At 41.5% G+C, this 19195-nt stretch overlaps 1 protein-coding gene across 11 annotated transcripts in view; it reads left to right on the top strand.

The window, feature by feature from the left end:
• Positions 1-4472: 4472 nt before the first annotated feature.
• LOC121315379 (AT-rich interactive domain-containing protein 1B-like) overlaps positions 4473-19195 on the top strand; it is a 189203-nt gene continuing 174480 nt past the window's right edge. For 8 of the 11 annotated variants that reach the window (XM_041249419.1, XM_041249422.1, XM_041249416.1 and 5 more), the window contains exons 1-2: positions 4473-4655; positions 14218-14331. In XM_041249419.1, coding sequence (XP_041105353.1) covers positions 4479-4655; positions 14218-14331 — 291 coding nt within the window. In that variant the 5' untranslated portion in view covers positions 4473-4478. Of the gene's footprint in view, positions 4656-12515; positions 12603-14217; positions 14332-19195 lie in introns of those variants that run through there. The other 3 variants (XM_041249413.1, XM_041249421.1, XM_041249417.1) reach the window with 3 other exon arrangements.

The following is a 19195-nucleotide window of genomic DNA, read 5'->3' as shown; positions in this document are numbered from 1 at the left end:
TTGCTTTGTGTTTTTAGGTACTGTAGCGCTTAATTGTTTATTTTTTATTAGGTAATGTAGCTCTTAATAGTTTATTTTTTTAGGTACTGTAGCTCTTAATAGTTTATTTTTTTAGGTACTGTAGCTCTTAATTGTTTTGTGTGTTTAGGTACTGTAGCTCTTAATAGTTTATTTTTTTAGGTACTGTAGCTCTTAATTGTTATTTAGTAATCCTTTTTGAAGGCTGGAAGGTCAGGGTAGATGTTTATTGATCTTCAGTATCAAGTTTAAAGACACTAACCCAAGACGAGCTGTTTACTGATGCCCTTCTTGATGGGCTGCTTGTTGATTTTGCACTCCAGCAGGTGTGTTGAGTGACGTGAAGTCTCTCTGTATTCTCCTGGGACGTATGATTAGGGTGATGTCAGTACTGGACTGACAGCAAGGTAAACGGGCCCTGTCACAGTACCTTCAACTTCTTGTTTAAACATTTTTATCAGTTAAATGTGTATTGTAACTGTTTACTTAGGAAATAACCCCAGCACCTCCTCTGCCAATCAACAGAATAAGCCAAATTCAAGGATATGGTGTTCCAATTTGTCTCTGTGCTTTTATTTTATATATATATATATATATATATATGTGTGTGTGTGTGTGTGTGTGTGTGTGTGTGTGTGTGTGTGTGTGTATATATATATATATATATATATATATATATATATATATAGATATATATATATATATATATATATATATATACACAAAATGTATAATGCATATTACTTAAATACAAGTTGTCCTTTATTAAATCGTTATAAGTAACAACTCTGTATGGCAGCGCTGCCGTGTATGAAGCAGGGTATCATATTAAGCCAAAGCACTGGGGGTACCTATAGTGGTTGTAGTGCTTCAGTAGAATGTGTACTGAATACCTAGCGTACAAGACATTGTAAGAGAAGAGTATAAAATATGTTTGAAACATACAAAATATACGCTAACACTAATAATTTTAATTTTGAAAATACTGAGCACCGTTCGTCCCTGCCAACTCCAGCTCGTGTTAACCACAGGCACGTTTCTTTGTTCGCCGTCTCGACAGCAAAGCGCTGTACAGCGTACACTCTACTGAAAGAAATGTCTCTCAACCCCTCTGCTGGATTGGGATTTTTTTTTTGTTTAATGCCTGATGACCAAAAAATTGAATGCAAACTGTGCTAGAGACTCTTGTATCATGGAGGCACATCCAATCTCTGAGGTCACTTTCCAATTGGAAGGTCATATTATTATTATTAGTAGTAGTAAAATGTGACAGTGACTGATAACCTGCTTGGAGTGGTGACTTACTTTACCCCAGTGATTTAACTACAAGGAGGCCAAATAGCAGCAAAAGATAAACGTTGTTTTGTGTATTCCTGAAATAAATAGTGCATGAAGCTGACACTGCATTTTACTTATTTATTTTCATTCCTTGCCATTGCTGTTTCTTCACAGTGAACAGTGACCGTCGACACGTTTTCATGAAGTAATAACACAACGTTTACTTGTGCCTTTTTGTAGCTGAACAAACAGAAACTGAAATTTAAACTTTAAACACTTCAAATAAAACAAACATGGAAATGGCGTTGTAAAATGAAGGTTGAAAAACCCACCATTTTGCATCTCATGTATTACATTCCACGTAACAAAGTCACAACAAAAAAGATATAATGTCAGGGCTAGAAGTTCACTTTTTAAGGCAGTCGTGAGGATTTGCTGCCTGCCTGGAGGGTTCTCCCCGGGAATCCTGTACAGCCGGGCTGCAGGACATTAGAGCCGGGAGCACTTTTAACGGAAAAATAAACTTGCCTTAGCTTTAAATAAATAATACGACAAAGAATTTGAACTATCACATAGTAGGCCTATATGTAAATCAGAAAGTATTTATTGAAACCAACTAAGTAATGGAACTAAATCAATTCCTTGTCGAAAGGTATTTTGTTTTATCCTTCAGTTCTACAAGAATGCAACCGTACCTGTCATCGAAGCATTTGATTTGCCATCAGTACTGTTAACCAGGTTATGTCTCATCGGTGCACATTAAGTTGTACGAAATGATCCTCTTATGACTTCAGTTGTTGACTGAGATTCTGGTAACTAACAAATCGCCACAGTATTGTAGAATCCTGCATTGTATGACCTTAGATTGTTAGAACCACAACCGAGCTGTTTTGAAAATGAAAGCAAATTCCACCACAGTAGTGCTGCATTTAAAAGATTTGTGCAACATGTTGTACTGACTGCTATGTTCATAAATCTGTCAGCTCACACCCTGCCTTTTCACAGCATTTTTAAATGCTGTACAGTTGTTCTATATATCAAGATATCAACCAAGGTTTAAAAATAAAAAATATACACTGAACAAAAAAATAAACGCAACATGTAAAGTGCTGGACCCATGTTTCATGAGCTGAAATAAAAGATCCCAGAAATTTTCCATACGCACAAAAAGCTTATTTCTCTCAAATTTTGTGCACAAATTTGTTTACATCCCTGTTAGTGAGCATTTCTCCTTTGCCAAGATAATCCATCCACGTGACAGGTGTGGCATATCAAGAAGCTGATTAAACAGCATGATCATTACACAGGTGCACCTTGTGCTGGGGACAATAAAAGGCCACTCTAAAATGTGCAGTTTTGTCACACAACACAATGCCACAGATGTCTCAAGTTTTGAGGGAGCGTGCAATTGGCATGCTGACTGCAAGAATGTCCACCAGAGCTGTTGCCAGAGAATTGAATGTTAATTTCTCTACCATAAGCCGCCTCCAACGTTGTTTTAGAGAATTTGGCAGTACGTCCAACCGGCCTCACAACCGCAGACCACGTGTAACCACGTCAGCCCAGGACCTCCACATCCGGCTTCTTCACCTGCGGGATCATCTGAGACCAGCCACTCGGACAGCTGATGAAACTGTGGGTTTGCACAACCGAAGAATTTCTGCACAAACTGTCAGAAACAGGGAAGCTCATCTGCATGCTCGTCGTCCTCATCAGGGTCGTAACTGACTTCCGTGGGCAAATGCTCAGCTTCGATGGCCACTGGCACGCTGGAGAAGTGTGTTCTTCACAGGTGAATCCCGGTTTCAACTGTACCGGGCAGATGGCAGACAGCGTGTATGGCGTCGTGTGGGCGAGCGGTTTGTGAACAGAGTGCCCCATGGTGGCGGTGGGGTTGTGGTATGGGCAGGCATACGCTACGGACAACGAACACAATTGCATTTTATCAATGGCAATTTGAATGCACAGAGATACCATGATGAGATCCTGAGGCCCATTGTCGTGCCATTCATCTGCTGCCATCACCTCATGTTTCAGCATGATAATGCACGGCCCCATGTCGCAAGGATCTGTACACAATTCCTGGAAGCTGAAAATGTCCCAGTTCTTTCATGGCCTGCATACTCACCAGACATACCACCCATTGAGCATGTTTGGGAATGCTCTGGATCGACGTGTACGACAGTGTGTTCCAGTTCCCGCCAATATCCAGCAACTTCGCACAGCCATTGAAGAGGAGTGGGACAACATTCCACAGGCCACAATCAACAGCCTGATCAACTCTATGCGAAGGAGATGTGTCGCGCTGTATGAGGCAAATGGTGGTCACACCAGATACTGACTGGTTTTCTGATCCATGCCCCTACCTTTTTTTTTTTTTTTTTAAAGGTATCTGTGACCAACAGATGCATATCGGTATTCCCAGTCATGTGAAATCCATAGATTAGGGCCTAATGAATTAATTTCAGTTGACTTATTTCCTGATTTGAACTGTAACTCAGTAAAATCTTTGAAATCGTTGCATGTTGCGTTTATTTTTGTTCAGTGTATATACACAAACACACACGCTGGGTTTGTTTAATTAAACGGTGACATTAGTTAGCTGTGTGTACACTTGAGCCCTTCCACACGCTGGAAATGAACCTGGGCCGAGTACACTGTACACCTGAGCCCTTCCACACACTGGAAATGAACCTGGGCCGAGTACACTGTACACCTGAGCCCTTCCACACACTGGAAATAAACCTGCGCCAAGTACACTGTACATCTGAGCCCTTCCACACACTGGAAATAAACCTGCGCCAAGTACACTGTACATCTGAGCCCTTCCACACACTGGAAATAAACCTGCGCCAAGTACACTGTACATCTGAGCCCTTCCACACACTGGAAATGAACCTGCGCCAAGTACACTGTACATCTGAGCCCTTCCACACACTGGAAATGAACCTGGGCCGAGTACACTGTACACCTGAGCCCTTCCACACACTGGAAATGAACCTGGGCCGAGTACACTGTACACCTGAGCCCTTCCACACACTGGAAATGAACCTGGGCCGAGTACACTGTACACCTGAGCCCTTCTACAATAAATAACGTTAATTGCAACGCTACCAAGGACTGTACTAAATATTAACATCATGTCCATGTGTGTTTGTTTTTCTGTCGTGCAGACCGATCCAATGGCGATGAAGCGAACGCAACTGTATGGGATGAGCAGCAACCCCTATTCACAGCAGCAGCAGGGCGGGTCCTATCCAGGCCAGCCATACGCATCCCCTCCTCCCCACAGATACCCAATGGGAATGCAGAGCAGGAACCAGGAAGGAATGGGCGGAATGCAATACCCACAACAACAGGTAGCTCACTTCCTTTCTTTCCCTAAATTACTCCTAGGTGTGTGTGTGTTTTGTTTGTGTTGGTCTGGTTAGCTGTAACATTAGTAAAATGACAACGCTGTCCAATCTCAGGTTTTATACATCGGGGTATCTATATGGTATAAACTGTATGTAGTCTTTCAAGCCAACTTTGGAATTCACACAAGAAGCCGTACAAAATATGAATTCTATACCAGTATAGTGTCTTTTTAATAATAAAACAGTCTAGATTTCAAAATACTAAACGGTGGTAGTTCAGTTCAAAGCAACAGACCAAGTGCGAGGAGGAGAGCGGGTCGGGCGAGGAGAAGGGCTCACACCAGGTTCGGCTGCCGGAGCGGGGCTGAAGTGAAGTGGAAGTGTCTCGTCTCCTGGAGAAAGCTGCAGCTCCACTCGCAGCAAAAAGTAAATAAATTAGGAAAGATAACCACGAAATAGCCCTAATATTTATTTAGTTATAAAGCGAATGCTGAATAAGATGTCTGTGTTATGAAGTGCCAGCGCAGCTTTTCATCAGTTCAGATACTGTATCAGAAGGGAGACACAGAAACAGAAGTTAGACTGAGGAGTTGTTTACAGTTTGAACAACACTGGTACTGTATTTACTGTAGAAATATTGCATGAATCACTAGTATTGGGGGGAAATGCTGTAGGAGCGTTATATCCGAGGCATGTTATAACTGAGAGCTTATAGCGAGGGAGCAGTGTGTGTGTGTGTGTGTGTGTGTGTGTGTGTGTGTGTGTGTGTGTGTGTGTGTGTGTGTGTGTGTGTGTGTGTGCGAGTAATCTACTTCAGAATGGTTAAAGAATAAAATCAAGTTTCTGGAACGGCCTGGTCAAAGTCCCGATCTACATCTGATGAGGTATGAGTTGAAGAAGGCTGTGCACAGAGAAGTCCTTGGAATTTGAATGAACTGGAACAATTTTGCGTTGATGAATGGTCAAAAATCACTAAAGAATCATGCCAAAAGCTCATTGACAAATATCCTAATTGTTTAGAAGATGTTATTATTGCCAAAAATGCTGAAATAAATAATCAATCTTTTAACTTTTTTTCCCCCTCATCCACATAAGCAAAACTTTTGCTACATAAGATTTCTCCTATAAATATTTTTTTGTTCGACAAATTTCTAGAAATGATCAATTCCCATTGGGGTATGTAAACTTTTGACTAAGTGTGCGTGGGTGTGTATATTGCTGTGGTCTTATGGGCCAGTTTTATTTGTATTACTGTCATTTGAAATAGTCACAAATGAGTAAAAATACAACGTCAAAGCACAAGTTGCAGCTGCAAGGTCCCTGAGTGTTAATGGGAATCAGATGATCTTGTCAGCTGTGCATTAATTACTCTAGCCACCAGAGTTAACACCAAGGAAGGGGTAGACTTTAAACAGTATATGCAGAACCCAAACGCTCTCATCCGTTTCATTTTTTTCTATATAGATTTGGGCTTTATTTAGATTTAGCACTGAAGTATTTAAGGGTGTAATTTAAGAGTGTTCTAGAACTTTGACTTGCAGGAAGCCAGGTGTTTACAGTAACCACACTATGATGTCACTTCCTGTGTTACAGTAATAGTGCCTCACCTGAACATTACCCTCTAATCCGCGCTGCATACAAGGGTGGTGGCTCCTGTTCCTGTAGCACAGAGAGTCACAAGGGGGTCTGTAGTGCTTTGGCAGGATAAACTGACTTTACATGAATGAATGAAAATAAAGTCTGAACAAAAAAACAAAACAAAAAACAGCAACAACAAATGTTATGCTATAGAAGTGTGCGGTTTGCAATGCCTTGTTTTTTACTCCTCTATCTTCAGGAAATGACAGCAGCTTTTGCCTTGAACCTGCGAAAGCGCAGCGAGTTCGGCTGCTTAGAATATGAGTCTAACTTGTCCTAAGCAGTGGCAGCAGAAGTCTCAAGTCTTTCATGTAACTGATTAAGCCAATCCACACAGTCAAATCAAACACATTGCTCTAATAAAAGAAACTGCAGAAATCACTTGGTATTTTTCTTTATGGATATACAAATTATAAATAGTGCCACTTAAATCACAAATCCTATTTAGACATTGTGCTAGAAAATTACATTGCCGAGTAATTCTGTAGTGTTGTGCCTCCTGAGTTGCAGCCTTTTTCTTATATTTGAGTGATTCTTCCACAACTTTCCCAAAATAAAACTGCTTTACTTAGTAATTCAGAATAGCATGCCTGTAGCATGTTGACACACAACCTTTAGTCTAATGCAGTGGTTCTCAATCTTTGTAGTTCTCGGACCACCTGAATTTTTGTTGATCTCAGCAGACCACATAATAAACTGTATAGCTGACTGAAAAATAAGCACAGAAAAAAATCACTATAATTCTAAGATTAACCGGAGACTTACCTTTCCTTGTTTCAATGCGATGGGTGGGCCTGCTTCTGTGAGCAAAGTTATTTTAAAATTGGAGTTTTAAAGAACGGTTCTAGTATACTTTCCATTGACATGAATTTACAGAGAGGGAGGAAAAAAACTGGACTGCTTTATTTTTATATTGATAATTACAGCAGAAGTTGATTTATGTGAATTAATAATATGTGAAGCTACAATACACCCAAGAGCTACGAATCTCTATCTATAATCTTTATTTATAAAACCGAATGTTTGGATGCTGCACGCCGATTAGCTGTAGAGGATTCTTTACCATGCAGTTAATAGTCCAATGCATGGCAGAACTTATTTTTCTGAAGCACAGTTCACATAACACATTATTATCAGTACAGAAGGTATTAAACTTGCAATGGGTGTGCACATTGTGGTGAGAGGTCTTTTACAGGTTCATTCCTTTCATCACATTTGATCTTTTCAGAGGCTAGAATTACAAGAACCAAACCAAAAAAAAAGCAAGAGGCACAAAGATTTAACTGAATGAAATCAAAGAAAATAAAAATGCTTGTGCAGCTGGTGTTTTTATTGATTTGATGAAACATAAGAAATGATAATCGACTTAAAAACAGTTTGCCTTGAAATTGTAACTGATCTGTTCGTGTCCAAGCATTAAAAATGCCAATCATGTACTTTTGTACTGGCTTCTCCAGGTCAGCGGCAGTAATGCGTGGACAGTGAATTTTGTCTTTTCCTCCTTTTCTGTGTCTTTTCATTATTAACAAAAATACATGATTGGCATTTTTAAATGGTTGGGCACTAACAAGGCTAACATTGCGGGTCATGTCAGTTTATGGAGTGATTAAATATATGGAAATTTTGAAAATCTCCAGTTTAGTGTTTATAACAAATATAGTCTTCTCCAAAGTGGAAGGATATATAATAAAAAGTTTGTTTTTTGAAAAAACTTTTTTTGTTTTTTTTTATTATATCTGTTTTATAAGTGGGCTAACAATCCAGGGCTTGTGCAACACAACGCACGCAGAAGAAGTGCTGTGGAAACGGGAGATTCATCCAGACCTCGTGCTTCAATTTGCACTTTGGCTGGAATAGATCTTTTTATTTGTTGTGTCCTGCTCGATATCAAGCAGGCTACTGTTGTCTTACAAAACATTTTAATGAAATTCAGTCTCCTTCAATGTGAGTCAGAAGTGTCCGTAGAACGTTTAAATGTGTGGTGCTACAGTAACGTGTGACTGGCGGTTCTTGTTTAAATGTGTGGTGCTACAGTAACGTGTGACTGGCGGTTCTTGTTTAAATGTGTGGTGCTACAGTAACGTGTGACTGGCGGTTCTTGTTTAAATGTGTGGTGCTACAGTAACGTGTGACTGGCGGTTCTTGTTTAAATGTGTGGTGCTACAGTAACGTGTGACTGGCGGTTCTTGTTTAAATGTGTGGTGCTACAGTAACGTGTGACTGGCGGTTCTTGTTTAAATGTGTGGTGCTACAGTAACGTGTGACTGGCGGTTCTTGTTTAAATGTGTGGTGCTACAGTAACGTGTGACTGGCGGTTCTTGTTTAAATGTGTGGTGCTACAGTAACGTGTGACTGGCGGTTCTTGTTTAAATGTGTGGTGCTACAGTAACGTGTGACTGGCGGTTCTTGTTTAAATGTGTGGTGCTACAGTAACGTGTGACTGGCGGTTCTTGTTTAAATGTGTGGTGCTACAGTAACGTGTGACTGGCGGTTCTTGTTTAAATGTGTGGTGCTACAGTAACGTGTGACTGGCGGTTCTTGTTTAAATGTGTGGTGCTACAGTAACGTGTGACTGGCGGTTCTTGTTTAAATGTGTGGTGCTACAGTAACGTGTGACTGGCGGTTCTTGTTTAAATGTGTGGTGCTACAGTAACGTGACTGGCGGTTCTTGTTTAAATGTGTGGTGCTACAGTAACGTGTGACTGGCGGTTCTTGTTTAAATGTGTGGTGCTACAGTAACGTGTGACTGGCGGTTCTTGTTTAAATGTGTGGTGCTACAGTAACGTGTGACTGGCGGTTCTTGTTTAAATGTGTGGTGCTACAGTAACGTGTGACTGGCGGTTCTTGTTTAAATGTGTGGTGCTACAGTAACGTGTGACTGGCGGTTCTTGTTTAAATGTGTGGTGCTACAGTAACGTGTGACTGGCGGTTCTTGTTTAAATGTGTGGTGCTACAGTAACGTGTGACTGGCGGTTCTTGTTTAAATGTGTGGTGCTACAGTAACGTGTGACTGGCGGTTCTTGTTTAAATGTGTGGTGCTACAGTAACGTGTGACTGGCGGTTCTTGTTTAAATGTGTGGTGCTACAGTAACGTGTGACTGGCGGTTCTTGTTTAAATGTGTGGTGCTACAGTAACGTGTGACTGGCGGTTCTTGTTTAAATGTGTGGTGCTACAGTAACGTGTGACTGGCGGTTCTTGTTTAAATGTGTGGTGCTACAGTAACGTGTGACTGGCGGTTCTTGTTTAAATGTGTGGTGCTACAGTAACGTGTGACTGGCGGTTCTTGTTTAAATGTGTGGTGCTACAGTAACGTGTGACTGGCGGTTCTTGTTTAAATGTGTGGTGCTACAGTAACGTGTGACTGGCGGTTCTTGTTTAAATGTGTGGTGCTACAGTAACGTGTGCCTGACCTCTTATTGCTCATCTACATGCTGTGAGAATATGTTCAGATGTCAGTGGAAGTACTTGTAACTAGTGTTTAAACTTTCTCCAGGAACACTTCATTCATTCAGTGTCAGCAGTTTTTAATCACATCCCAGTAAAGGTTTTTACTGTTTGCACAATGCAGTTGCAGGGTCTATTGGACCAGACCCCCCAGCTCTGCTCTCACTGTGAACCCCTGAAGGGCCACGCACTGAAGGTTCACCTGCTGATGCTGGCCTGCAGACGACTACACAGCTCAGATTGACTCGGAAGGGTAGCAGCAGGTGAAGTGTCTGCTACAGAGTGTGTTAACAGTTGTGCAACATTTTCTGTCATGCCACTAAACTTATCAGAGCTTCCAGTTACTTCAAGAACTGTGTTTACTTTTGTTTATTTAAATTTCGCTAAATTGTTTGCTTGTGCCATTGTGGTAGAAGTCTGTCCACTAGGACAGCGTGTACTTCGTGGCTCAGCGCACAGACTGCCACTACATGCATGGCAGACAAATGGGAAATAGTCTGTTCAGTGCACATCAGCACAGCAATGCTATGAGGCAGCTACTTGTGTAAAGGAAAGTCTTGATCATGCTGTAAGTAAGGGTTCTGTGGATCTGAATTTCTCACAGTTTCTAGATGACTTGCCATAGCATGCACATGATTTTTGCACAAGGGGATATCATTTGCAATTCTCTCTTCACCAATCCCTTTAGAAGGATTCAGCTGTGCTTGATTGGATTCATATCCAGAGATAGACTCGGACCTTCATGATTCTACAGTGTTAAACACTTGGGCTGAATCAAAATGAACAGTCATTACTGAACAGCATTCAGATTAAAAGAGGCTGTCAATGTTCATCTATAAAGTATATGGAGAACTGCTTAGCTAATTGTGATGCAACTTGGTTTGGTCGTTCTTTAGCATATTTCTACCTCACAGTGTGGAAATGAACAGGATAGAAGAATAGAAGAACAGATGCAGGTTGTGGAGGCACAGTGTCTAATTCACAGCACTGGATGCTTTGTGTATCCCTGTCATGTTCGTTTGTGGTATTCAATGTTCTAGCATCTCTCTGGTTGGCTGAATCCATATGCCTCTCAAATGGGAACCTGTGCTTTGGCAGCGAGCCGTGCAGTGCAGTGATAACATTAGAAACACTCCGTCTCTGCTCATTGGAGCAGCTGAATTACTCACAGTGTTCTCTTCATCTGCCTAAACACACTCTGCTCCTACTTTGTGGCACACGCAAGATTCTCCTGGTGTGGAGCCGAGATGGAATCCAGGGGACACCTTTTTGAAAGGACCGGCAGGGTTTTTTGACATGCTCACTTTGTTCGGTCACTGCATTGCAATACCACGTTAAAACACTACAGTGCTCGGGTTTAACAAAAACAAAAAAGCCTGATCACATTACACCCGCGTTAGCAACCCTACACTGGCTTCATGTACTGTTCAGGATTGATTTCAAGGTCCTGCTCATAACTCGTAAAGCCTTAAATGGTTTGGCTCTGTCTAATTTCAATGATCTTTTGATCCCATGTGTTCCGAGACGGCCACTCTGATCCCAGGATGCAGGGCTGCTTACCATTCCTAGTATTGTAAAAGAACACAGATGGCAGAGCCTTCAGCTGCAGGGCCCCTAAACGATAGAATGATCTGCCTAGCTCTGGAAGGGAAGAACCAGCTGCTGCAGCTTTTAAAACCAGACTAAAAACACATTTTTACAATGATCTTATTTATCCTAAAATGATTGTTTATCTTTCTCTCGGTTTTGTTTCTTTTATTGTCTTGTGTTTTGACTATATTATTGTGTTTACTGCTTGTATTGTATTCTCTGCTTTGTATTGCTTATTGTTGAGCTGAGGTCAGGTCACAGGGAACCTTTTGGGAATTTAGTGAACCAGTCGAGTTACAAGGCTAGACCTGCCCCTGTTAATCACTAATTGATTGATTGTGTTCAGTATTAAATTGAACCAAAATCCTACACGTTATATTCTACTTGTTGTCTGTGTGTTTTGTGCCATGGGGAGGTGACAGGTATTTTTAAGGACGACAAGTAGATTTTTCTAGCATTTTGTCCCGTGGACAAGAAGTATTTTTTAGAAATTGGCCACCCCTGCGGGCACATTTTAATATGCTGGGCTTCATATTTTAATAAATATTCAGCCTTGAAGCATCTGAAAACACCTGTGTTATTTGAATCCGAAGTGAGTGCTGTACTGTATGTGTATTGTGAAACACATCCTCATCATCATTGACATGCGTTGGTTTTGCTGCTCATTAGAATGTGTTGTGTAAGCCTGTTACAGCAGCACACGCACGCACACTCTTCCCCCTCTCTCTCTCCCCTCTCTCTCTCCTCTCCCCTCTCTCTTCTCTCTCTTCCTCTCCCCCCTCTCTCACTCCCCCCCCCCTCTTTCTCTCCCACTCGTCTCTCTCTCCCCCTCCCTCTTTCACACTCACCCTCCCCCCACTCTCTCTCTCCCACTGTCTCTCTCTCTCCCTCTCCTCTCTCGCTCTCTCTCTCTCACACACACAGCGGGGGGAATTCAGTGCTTGGTCTACAGCAGAAGAAAGCGCTCTGTGTTTGGATGCCGGTGGAAGTGTTTTTGGCGGACAATATGAGAATTTGGGGTATAGTATATTTGAATGGAATACTTAAAGGCCACGTAGTAGAAAGCAAACACAACTCTGTCAGAAGACACATGAACAGTGAAATGTGTTTAAGACTTGCCTTTTCATATTAATACACTGGATGTCTGTGGAATTGTTTTGCTATATTTATTTACACACACAGCGGGGGGAATTCAGTGCTTGGTCTACAGCAGAAGAAAGCGCTCTGTGTTTGGATGCCGGTGGAAGTGTTTTTGGCGGACAATATGAGAATTTGGGGTATAGTATATTTGAATGGAATACTTAAAGGCCACGTAGTAGAAAGCAAACACAACTCTGTCAGAAGACACATGAACAGTGAAATGTGTTTAAGACTTGCCTTTTCATATTAATACACTGGATGTCTGTGGAATTGTTTTGCTATATTTATTTAGGTGTTTATGAAGGAGCTTTGCACTCTCTTTTATTATTGTCAAAGCACGTTTTAAACACACCTTTCAAATTTCTATGGGGGTGCCGGATTTCATGTGATAAGTAATCAAGGGCCTCGCCTTGATCAGTACTTTTTACAAAGTCAGTGCAGGCGAATGAAATCCAGCTGACAGATTGAACTGCTGCTCATTCACAGAGCAGGCAGTCAGTAAATAGCTTGCAGATTGAACTGCTGCTCATTCACAGAGCAGGTAGGGTCAGTAAATAGCTTGCAGATTGAACTGCTGCTCATTCACAGAGCACAGGGTCAGTAAATAGCTTGCAGATTGAACTGCTGCTCATTCACAGAGCAGGTAGGGTCAGTAAATAGCTTGCAGATTGAACTGCTGCTCATTCACAGAGCAAAGAAGCTCAGTAAATAGCTTGCAGATTGAACTGCTGCTCATTCACAGAGCAGGTAGGGTCAGTAAATAGCTTGCAGATTGAACTGCTGCTCATTCACAGAGCAGGTAGGGTCAGTAAATAGCTTGCAGATTGAACTGCTGCTCATTCACAGAGCAAGTAGGATCAGTAAATAGCTTGCAGATTGAACTGCTGCTCATTCACAGAGCAGGTGGGGTCAGTAAATAGCTTACAGATTGAACTGCTGCTCATTCACAGAGCAGGCAAGGATCAGTAAATAGCTTGCAGATTGAACTGCTGCTCATTCACAGAGCAGGTAGGGTCAGTAAATAGCTTGCAGATTGAACTGCTGCTCATTCACAGAGCAGGTAGGGTCAGTAAATAGCTTGCAGATTGAACTGCTGCTCATTCACAGAGCAGGTAGGGTCAGTAAATAGCTTGCAGATTGAACTGCTGCTCATTCACAGAGCAGGTAGGGTCAGTAAATAGCTTGCAGATTGAACTGCTGCTCATTCACAGAGCAGGTAGGGTCAGTAAATAGCTTGCAGATGGTTGAAATGCTGCTCAAGCCCAGGTCCTGCCTGTGAAGAACGTAGTTTGAGTCTGTAGGCTGAACCAGCCCTTGACCCGTCTATGCATATTGTACCAGTTCAGAAGCAGGGCACAAATCAAAATAAGTTGGACCACAGCAAACTAAACTTTAATGGAACAAGAGAACCAATTAGTTACATGAGGGTTCATCTGTTACTGCTTGAGAAACAGAAAGCACTTTTCAGTTCAATCAATTTCTGCTTAGTTTGCAAATGAAAAATACAGTATTATATACAGTACAGAGTTTAAAATTGTACAGAGAGAGTCTTGCCCTGGGCTATTTCATTCAGTCCTGACTAATGTGATGTGTGTGGATAGATGCTGATTGTGTGTGTGTTTGTCTGCTTGTGTATGAGAGAGAGAGTGAGGGTGAGAGTGTACTGGTCTGTGCCTTACACAACGCATTCTAATGAGCCTTGCCCTGGACTATTTCATTCAGTCCTGACTGATGTCTGGTTGGCTCTTTCAGCAGATGCCTCCTCAGTATAGTCAGCAAGGCCTGCAATCGTACTACGACCCCCCGCAGCAGCCAGCGGCACGGGCACAGCCTGCACACACACAGCAGAAGCTCCCGCCCCAGCAGGTAAGCACCACCGCCCTGCCCTCCTGCACCCACGGGGTGATCTAAACAGGCTGAGGCACTTCAGCTCAGAGCTTGCTGTCACTCTTCCAAGTCGGCGTGAAGGGGTGTTAGTTGCTGCAAACAACTGGAACATGAATGTTAATATTGTTTTCAAACTGTGGTAAAATATTCTTTTGCTGCTCTTCCTCCCAAGGAGGACTTCAGAGTTGACTCTTATTCCATTAATGCCTTAATACTAGAATAATACTTTGAATTAGAGCTATTTACTGTAATAAAAATGGTTTTTGTAGATGACTGGTCCCACAGTTTCACAAACATTCACGTCTGCTGAAAAGACGTAATGTCAGCTTTGCGACGTGCTTGGCTACAGTAAGTCACCAGATGTCTTCCTTTTCCAGATACAAATCAGCCTCCACTGTGCCTCGGCTCATCTTTGCTGTAATTAATTACCACTGCCTGTACTGCTGTGCCTTGTCTCATCTTTGCTGTAATTAATTACCGCTGCCTGTACTGCTGTGCCTTGTCTCATCTTTGCTGTAATTAATTACCGCTGCCTGTACTGCTGTGCCTGTCTCATCTTTGCTGTAATTAATTACCACTGCCTGTACTGCGTCTCATCTTTGCTGTAATTAATTACCGCTGCCTGTACTGCTGTGCCTTGTCTCATCTTTGCTGTAATTAATTACCGCTGCCTGTACTGCTGTGCCTCGTCTCATCTTTGCTGTAATTAATTACCGCTGCCTGTACTGCTGTGCCTTGTCTCATCTTTGCTGTAATTAATTACCGCTGCCTGTACTGCTGTGCCTCGTCTCATCTTTGCTGTAATTAATTACCGCTGCCTGTACTGCTGTGCCTCGTCTCATCTTTGCTGTAATTAATTACCGCTGCCTGTACTGCTGTGCCTCGTCTCATCTTTGCTGTAATTAATTACCGCTGCCTGTACTGCTGTGCCTCGTCTCATCTTTGCTGTAATTAATTACCGCTGCCTGTACTGCTGTGCCTCGTCTCTTCTTTGCTGTAATTAATTACCGCTGCCTGTACTGCTGTGCCTTGTCTCATCTTTGCTGTAATTAATTACCACTGGCTGTACTGCTGTGCCTCGTCTCTTCTTTGCTGTAATTAATTACTGCTGGCTGTACTGCTGTGCCTCGTCTCTTTGCTGTAATTAATTCTGACGTGAAACTGGAGAAAGCGCTGTGTAACTACACAATGAAGACAGACTGATTTGGCATGTGAGATAAAAAGGGGGGGATTTTAAGTCATTTAGTTAAACCGTTTGATTTAACCATGAATAATACGCAATGATATTAAATGGCATTTAAGTTTATATTTATTTTGAAGTATGTATTACCATGTTGGTTGAGACCAACATAAATGGTAGGTGAAAAGTCATGTAAAGTGAATCTGAAAGCATGACAAAACCATCATTCAGTGCGGCCTGTAGAGAGGCTCAGGCCTGGGGTTTGAAATAAAATTAAAAGAATCCCCCCCACCCCTCGCTGTACTGCGGATTCGGATGTATCGCCGTCCTGGAGTTGGCTCCCCATTTTTACTGTCTAACTTCGCAAGCGTTACCTGCAATATACATAGACACTTGGAATTACTGTTAGTTTTATTCTGTACTGCACATCACAAACTAAAATATACAGAACAATTAAAAGCAACGCATTAATATCGTACTGTTGACACATTGCACAGTAAGACAAAACAAGTTAAATATCTACTTGCTGAAGCGTTTTTTTTTAAACAATATACTAGCAAAAGCCACAGGGCAGTGACGTCAGCTCCCTAGCAACAAGCTTATGTTGTTGGGAATGGATTCTTTCAATGCAGCGGGTTTGTTGTGCATTTGAGAAAGGAGAGTAAGACTCATGAAATTAATTGGAGACTGAAGTTGATGAGAAGCAATTACCCTCCACAGGACGAATTAAAACGGTGTGCTGCTTTTTATACGAAAACTGAGAAAAAGCATGTTGCTTAGAGGTTTCACACTGGACCCTGCGCCCCCGTGAAACGAGGGAGTGGTTGTACAGTATTTATTTGTTAGCCTGTTTGTTTGTCTATGGGTCTCTCGCTATGTCGCGGCTCTCAATATATACTGGATTTGTATTGGACCCCGACACCCATGATGTATCGAGTGAGTGGTGTATACAGAAAAAGAACACACACCATTGTTAACTATCTCAGTGAGTGTTCTGTTTCATCTCTGTCTTGTAGTATTTAAATTCCACAAGGTTAATTAAAACCTTGGCACGTTCTGCAGCTGTTGGAGATGTGAACCTCACCAAGCCTGCATGAAATCTCTGAGCCCGTAGCGCAGTGTTACTGGAAGAGCTTGTTGCCGGAGCACAGGCAGGGGCCATTTCAAGCGCAATGTCATTCATTTCTCAGCATTTGAATATTAGTTAAGAAGTCCATTAATTAAATGGATAATAAAAATATAGAGACTGGAGAGAGGCAGATATAAGCAGAGGCATTGCGCGATGAGAGAGAGCATTTCGTGTGAAAGGGTTCAGCTTGGTAATTTGTTGGAGCTGGTTTTAATTGTTATAACCTTTTTCAATAGCAGAGCTTATCCTAGTCCTTGAAACTAGCCTGCAGATTATGTACTTGCCTAAAATAAGTACCAGTGCTCAGCTTTGCTTTAATAGATTAAGGACAGGAAGCACTCCTCAGAACTTTCACTTGACAAGACACTAGATTTGGTTTAGTTCCTCAGCAGTATTTCTTTTTATATTGTGTGGAATTTCAACAATATTTAGCAGCTTGACTCATAACAGCAACTCCTTATCTACTGAAGTCACTCCAGGTGGTGGTTCTAGTCTTTCTATACAGAGGAGTTAACATGGGGGAATGTACAATGGGGGTTCAGCAGAGTGGGCACTGTAGACAAGGAGTCCTTCAACACAGGGGGCCTTTAAAACAGTCCATTGCAAACCCTTTCTCAACATGTGCATTCGGATATACCTTCTTCGTTAAGTGAGAGATGCTGTATGTTTATTGAGGAAGTCCTGTCAAGGTGTGAAGAGGAAGTTTGCCCTGCTGTGATCACTGTACGCTGTTCATTCCTTGTCAGCATAGTAATGCTGTACAATGTACATAAAATATTGTACATAATGGACGTTACTGTATCAGATCCATATTGTACATAATGGACGTCTCTTACTGTATTAGATCCATATTGTATGTGACGGACGTCTCTTACTGTATTAGATCCATATTGTATGTGATGTCTGTCCTCCATGTATCTGAAACCACTGACAGGTGTAGTGTACTGTGAGAGAAGGCATGTTTTGGTCAGTATTTATGGAATTGTTCTTGTATGCACCTAGAAGTGTTGAGGTGACTTGTTTGGTTTTCACCTACAGTAATGCTTTCAGAAGGACGTGCTGTGCTGTGCTTTTAATACCTCTGTGCCATGAATCCAGACTGCACTGACACATTAAACGGTATGTGTAAACTGGCACTGGGGATGCAGTGTTAATAATACATTGTTTGTACATTTGTGTAAGTTATCTTACATTTACCAGCCCACACACACACACACACACACAATGGAGGGATACAGTATACTTTATATTTATCATGGATTAGAACGGTAGCTCTTTCTGTTTCACCCTCATATTCTACGGAAAACTCTGAAGATTCTTGTGACCTTGATATGACCCATTTACACGGCATTCCTCTTGAGTAAATATATTTGTTTAAGTAAATGTGTAGGGTTAATATATTTGTTTAAGTAAATGTGTAGGGTTAATATTTGCTTAAGTAAATGTGTAGGGTTAATATATTTGTTTAAGTAAATGTGTAGGGTTAATATATTTGTTTAAGTAAATGTGTAGGGTTAATATATTTGCTTAAGTAAATGTGTAGGGTTAATATATTTGCTTAAGTAAATGTGTAGGGTTAATATATTTGCTTAAGTAAATGTGTATGGTTAATATTAGACTGTGATATTGTCATTACCTTTTGGCTGATTAGGGGGCACAGAAAACATCACCTCTCAGAACATGGCAAAAAAAAAAAAAAAAAAAAAGAAGCTTCACAGTTGTCTTTTTTGGAATGCTGTGTATAGTTATTAAAAATGTTAAACAGTTAATTGCTTATCAAGACAAGGAATTCATGACATTTCTTGTGAGATTCTGGGCCAGGAGCCAGTCCATTTAGTTACACTGATAAACACACTCCCAGGCACCAGTCTCATTTAAATGGAGCATGTTTGTCAAGCTCTTAGCAGTACCCGCATTTGGATAAATCAGTCTGAATTAAATTCTGTAAATCAGGGTGAACCCTGGTGGAAGTGTGGCGTGTACAGCGAGCACCCCTACACACATTAAAACGTGCAACAGCAGCTTCTGTACAGGGGCAATATTCAAGACATGCACAAAATTATTTAACAGAATGGTGAGGCAACTTGCCAGAACAGAAAACACCAAATTGCTCAGCAACTTCTGATTCAGGGTAATTTTTTCAGGAGCTCGAACAATTTCCAACTTGGAATTGGAATTGGAAATTAAATTTTAAAAAAAGCAATTGACATGAACCCTGGTTTTTGATAATTAGGGGGTCAGTTGTGATTCAGGCGTTTTTGCAGTTCTGTGCAAGCCCCCTGCTTATGAGCAGACGTGCGTCTCTGATAAGTCTGGTTAAAAAGTGCTTCTCGTGGTCGGGTTCAAGCCTCTAGATCAGTGGTTCCCAACCTTTTTGGGTGTGCGGACCCCCTCTGACCCTCCAAAACTTTCACGGACCACCATGTACTACTATCATAGTGACACTGTTCTACAAGGAAAGTGTATTAATTTTGCTTTTCACTATAGTGCGGCAATTGATAACGAAGTCATACTGGAAATTGATTAACTTCCCT

Source organism: Polyodon spathula, chromosome 5, assembly GCF_017654505.1.
Source record: "Polyodon spathula isolate WHYD16114869_AA chromosome 5, ASM1765450v1, whole genome shotgun sequence".
NCBI lineage: Eukaryota > Metazoa > Chordata > Actinopteri > Acipenseriformes > Polyodontidae > Polyodon > Polyodon spathula.
Note: the sequence above shows the minus strand (reverse complement) of the source record. Positions and strands in the feature narration are given on the sequence as shown.